Here is a 6,000-nt window from a genome sequence, read left to right on the forward strand (position 1 = left end):
TACTCTGTAAACTAAACTGAGGAGGAGAGGGGACCGCCTCCTTTTATTCTGTAGGTTTCCTGTTCCTATGGGCGGATCCCTCTCTATCATGTGGGGTGCTGTCGTGGACTCATTAAAAGCATTACCGGTAAGTAATCCGGCTTTTTTCATTCCACAGGCACATTCCGGAAATTAGCACGCAGTGGATGTGGGAGAAAACAAATTGCCAATATGCCATTTTATTACCCAACGCATAGTGCCCAGATTGTGCTCCAGGAAACACACACATCGTAAATTAAGTGGGTTCTTCTCACAATAGTAATGCCAAATACATGGATGCTATATGTGGTTTGGGCACACTGAAAGGCTCAGAAGCAAGCAAAAAGGATATTTGACTTTGGGAGAGTGGTTATTGATGGATTGGTTAATGGAAGCCATGTATCTGCACCTCAAAAACATTTCTAGAATTAAACCCTTTCTTCCTTTCGACTGCAAAATATTTCACTGTTTCTCTTATTCATTCTCATCTGGACTATTGTAACTCTCTACTAATCGGTCTCCCTCTTACCAAACTCTCCCCTCTCCAATCTGTCTTGAATGCTGCAGCCAGGATCATATTCTTCACCAATCGTTACACCTATGCCTCTACCTTGTGCCACTCATTACACTGGTTACCCATCCACTCCAGCATCCAGTACAAACTTATTACCCTCATCCACAAAGCACTCCATGGCTCACCACCACCCTACATTTCCTCCCTCCTCTCAGTCTTCCACCCTACCCGTGCCCTCCGTTGTGCTTATGACCTGAGCTTAGCATCCTCAATAATCAGGACCTCCCACTCCCGTCTCCAAGAGTTTTCACGTGCTGTTCCAATTCTTCGGAATGCACTACCCAGGTTAATACTATTAATCCCCAAACCCCACAGTTTTAAGAGTGCCCTAAAAATGCATTTGGTCAGACTGGCCTACCGTCTCAACGCATTAACCTAAATATCCCTGTGTTACCCATTGAAATTTTTTTTACCATAACCAGGTTCCTTGCATCATGTTCTCACATGCTTTATGGATTTAATAGCTCTGTGTGTCTGTACTGTTACATACTTAGGCTGATAACCGGTTCATGCTGCATTACATGAACACCCGATTCTTACACTTTGGCTGGTCCAAACAATGAAAGCAATCGTTACCATCCACCTTTTGTGTCTCCTCTTTCCTCATAGATTGTAAGCTTGCGAGCAGGGACCTCATTTCTCTAGGAATCTGTTTTGATCTTTGTCTTTGTTATGCTTTATGTCCATTGTCTGTACAAGTCCCTTCTAAAATGTAAAGTGCTGTGGAATATGTCGACGCTATAGAAATACGATTATTATTATGTTACTTTTAAAGAGCCTTTAAGCAACTAATAATGCGGAAACCTCTGTTTTTCCACTAACAGATGATTGACCTGAGTGGGGACTTTGTTTTTTTTTGTGAGATGAATAGAAATTTTTATTAGTATTATGTTCGTCAACATAACGTTTCTTTGAGGCTTTTTGTTTCATATTTGGAGGCAGAATGAACAGTTCAACAACACGCTCTACTGGTTCATCCTTTGAGATTTTCTATTACACTGTGAACTGTCATTGTCTTAGTGAAGAATTCAGTATTTTTACATAACTTGCCATTTTTACAGACAGTTTAAGGAGAAATGTGAAATGACATTCAAATATATTTTATTCAAAATTAATAATTGGTTTATATTTTGGCAGATGACTGTACCAAGAGATCAGAGGAACAGCTAACATCTTCAGTTTTTAAATCAGATGATTTTGAGATCCCACTGGATACAAATGAAGTGAACACCTTTACACCAAATATACTATCATCCCTTAACAGCAAAGATCTCTCATCTGATCCTTTGAAACAAGTCCTGTCTTCTAATTCATTAGCGACAACTAAGGAAAATCGGAGTCACAAAATAAGCATTGAACATGGAAATTCTCCTAAATCAAAGAAGCCATTTTCATGTTCAGAATATGGAAACAGTTTTCCCATCCAAAAGTCTTTTCTTAAACATCCAAAAATTCACACAGTGGAGAAAAGATTTTCTTGTTCCAAGTGTGTTAAATGTTTTAAGCACAAATCGCATCTTGTTAGACACCAAAGAACCCACACAGGGGAGAAGCCGTTTTCATGTTCAGAATGTGGGAAATGTTTTAACGACAAATCAGATTTGGCTAAGCACCAGAGAACCCACACAGGGAAGAAGCCTTTTTTCTGTTCAGAATGTGGGAAATGTTTTAATTGGAAATCAGCTTTGGTTATGCACCAGAGAACCCACACAGGGGAGAAGCCATTTTCATGTTCAGAATGTGGGAAATGTTTTAATAAGAAATTGACTTTGATAAGGCACCAGAGAACCCACACAGGGGAGAAGCCGTTTTCATGTTCAGAATGTGGGAAATGTTTTAATCAGAAAGGTAATCTTGCTGTACACCAAAGAACCCACACAGGGGAGAAAGCTTTTTCATGTTCAGAATGTGGGAAATGTTTTACACAGAAATCAGATTTGGTTACGCACCAGAGAACCCACACAGGAGAGAAGCCTTTTTCCTGTTCAGAATGTGAGAAATGTTTTAATCAAAAATCGGCTTTGGTTACACACCAGAGAACCCACACAGGGGAGAAGCCGTTTTCCTGTTCAGAATGTGGGAAATGTTTTACACATAAATCACATTTGCTTAAGCACCAGAGAACCCACTCAGGGGAGAAAGCTTTTTCATGTTCAGAATGTGGGAAATGTTTTAATCAGAAATCAGATTTGGTTAAGCACCAGAGAACCCACACAGGGGAGAAGCCTTTTTCCTGTTCAGAATGTGGGAAATGTTTTAATCAAACATCGGCTTTGGTTACGCACCAGAGAACCCACACAGGGGAGAAGCCATTTTCCTGTTCAGAATGTGGGAAATGTTTTACATATAAATCAGATTTGGTTAAGCACCAGAGAACCCACTCAGGGGAGAAACCTTTTGTCTGTCCAGAATGTGGGAAATATTTTAACCAGAAATATAATTTTGTTATACACCAAAGAACTCACACAGGCGAGAAGCCTTTTTCATGTTCGGAATGTGGCAAATGTTTTGTAACTAAATCATCTCTTCGTCGTCACCAAAGAATTCACACAGGGGAGAAGCCTTTTTCATGTTCATAATATAGGAAATATTTTGAACTAAAATTAACTCTTTAACATCAGAAAAGTCACAAAAGGGTGAAGCCTTTTTCATGTTCAGAATGTTGGAAATGTTTAACCCCTTTCTGCCAGCTGACGGAATAGTACGTCAGCTGGCAGATCCCCTGCTTTGAGGTGGGCTCCGGCGGTGAGCCCACCTCAAAGCCGCGACATGTCAGCTGTTTTGTACAGCTGACATGTGCGCGCAATGAGCGCGAGCGGAATCGCGATCCGCCCGCACCCATTAACTAGTTAAATGCCGCCGTCAAGCGCTGACAGCGGCATTTAACTAGCGCTCCCCGCCGCGCGGCCGGAAGTGCTCGCACTGCGGACCCCCGTCACATGATCGGGGGTCAGCAGTGCATCGCCATAACAACCAGAGGTCTCCTTGAGACCTCTATGGTTGTTGATGGCCGATTGCTTTGAGCGCCACCCTGTGGTCGGCGTTCAAAGCAACCCTGCATTTCTGCTACATAGAGGTGATCTGTACTTCACCTCTATGTAGCAGAGCCGATCGAGTTATGCATGCTTCTAGCCTCCTGTGGAGGCTATTGAAGCATGCCAAAATTAAAAAAAAAGTGATTAAAAATATAAAAAAAATAAAAAATATATAAAAGTTCAAATCACCCCCCTTTCGCCCCAATCAAAATAAAACAAAAAAAAATCAAACATACACATATTTGGTATCGCCGCGTTCAGAATCGCCTGATCTATCAATAAAAACAAAGGATTAACCTGACCGCTAAATGACGTAGCGAGAAAAAAAATCAAAACGCCAAAATAACGTTTTTTTGGTCGCCGCGACATTGCATTAAAATGCAATAACGGGCGATCAAAAGAACGTATATACACCAAAATGGTATCATTAAAAACGCCAGCTCGGCACGCAAAAAATAAGCCCTCACCTGACCCCAGATCACGAAAATTGGAGACGCTACGGGTATCGGAAAATCGCGCATTTTTTTTTTTTTTTTTAGCAAAATTTGGAATTTTTTTTCACCACTTAGATAAAAAATAACCTAGACATGTTTGGTGTCTATGAACTCGTAATGACCTGGAGAATCATAATGGCAGGTTAGTTTTAGCATTTAGTGAACCTAGCAAAAAAGCCAAACAAAAAACAAGTGTGAGATTGCACTTTTTTTGCAATTTCATCACACTTGGAATTTTTTTCCCGTTTTCTGTTACATGGCATGGTAAAATCAATGGTATCTTTCAAAAGTACATCTCGTCCCGCAAAAAATAAGCCCTCACATGGCCATATTGACGGAAAAACAAAAAAGTTATGGCTCTGGGAAGGAGGGGAGCAAAAAACGAAAATGAAAAAGCTCCGGGGGTGAAGGGGTTAAACAAAAAATGTATTTCCTAAAGGGGTTGTGCATTATTTGGACAACCCCTTGTCATTTTTAATGTTTGTCATATTTCAAATAAAAATATTTATACTCATTTTCCGTGCAAGTGTCGTTCCAGTGGTCTTGGCACTCACGTTCCCGAGGATCATGTGAGGTTGTTAGAAAATCAGCGATGGCTTCACTGTTCCTGCCTTGGGATGTATTGAACATCAACAGGAAGCTTGGGCCACCGCTTCTCTCTGACTTACTCTTATTGTTTGATATGTCCAAAAATGAAGACAGTGAACCAAATTTTAAGAACGCACATGCTTTTGAAACACATTTGGTATTCTATTAGTCTTTTCCCTATGTTCCCTGTGATTTTTAAATACATTTTTCTTACATGTTTCAACCAAGAAAGAAAAAAAGTCTTTTTCATATGACTAATTCTTTATTTTCTCAAAGGTAAAATATAATCAGTTTAAACATGTCTTGGATTTGTAGAGTTGAAGCTGGATTAATCTTTCCTTCTTCGGTGAGAAGGGATTGGCCAAGTAGTGGCCATCCCCTTTAAACATCAAAAATCTCACACAGTGAGAAACCATTATCATACCTACAGTAGAGTGAAAAATAAATTACTAGAAATCATATTTTGTTGACCATCAAAAATATCTCCGACTGTGAGACACTACATATGTTATTGACAAATTGTACAAAAACAACAGATAGTCGTATGATTAAAGGATAATTTCTAGGGATGAGTGAACGTGCTCAGTGATACTCTGTCACTTGAGTATGTGGGTGCTTGTAAATACTCGTTGAGCATAAGCCGCTGCTCAGATTTGAAGTTTGAATCCCCACTTTGCATGTATGGTGTCTGTTACACAGCCAGTAAACATGCTGGGGATTACCTGCAAGTCACTATAATGCCTTAGCCATCTCAGTAGTGGCATTACTATGATTGGCTGGCTATACATATATATATATATATATATATATATATATATATATATATAATCAGTTTCGACACACCTTCTCATTTAACCCCTTAGCGACCGCCGATACGCCTTTTAACGGCGGCCGCTAAGGGTACTTAAACCACAGCGCCATTAATTAACGGCGCTGTGGAAAAAGTAAATAGCGCCCCCCAGAGTCGGATTTTCTCCGGGGTCTCGGCTGCCGGGGGTAGCCGAGACCCCAGAGAACATGATTCGGGGGTTTTTAACCCACCCCGCATTTGCGATCGCCGGTAATTAACCGTTTACCGGCGATCACAAAAAGAAAAAAAAAACGCGATCTCTTTTTAATTTCTCTATCCTCCGATGTGATCGCACATCGGAGGATAGAGAAAAGGGGTCCCAGGTAGCCCCCCAATACTTACCTATCTCCCCCGATGCTCCTCGTGGCTCCCGGTGGGCGCCGCCATCTTGAAAATGGCGGGCGCATGCGCAGTGCGCCGGCCGGCCCCGCGAGAATCTTT

General features: G+C 41.0%; 1 protein-coding gene across 1 annotated transcript in view; it reads left to right on the forward strand.

Moving 5' to 3' along the window:
• Positions 1–3,770, forward strand: part of LOC138663831 (zinc finger protein 271-like) — a 313,366-nt gene extending 309,596 nt beyond the window's left edge. The window contains exon 11 of the mRNA XM_069750172.1: positions 1,730–3,770. Within this exon, the coding sequence (XP_069606273.1) occupies positions 1,730–3,171 (1,442 nt within the window). The 3' untranslated portion in view covers positions 3,172–3,770. The remainder of the gene's footprint in view (positions 1–1,729) is intronic.
• The last annotated feature ends 2,230 nt before the right edge of the window (positions 3,771–6,000 follow it).

This window comes from Ranitomeya imitator, chromosome 2 (genome assembly GCF_032444005.1).
Source record: "Ranitomeya imitator isolate aRanImi1 chromosome 2, aRanImi1.pri, whole genome shotgun sequence".
In the NCBI taxonomy this organism is placed as follows: Eukaryota; Metazoa; Chordata; class Amphibia; order Anura; family Dendrobatidae; genus Ranitomeya; species Ranitomeya imitator.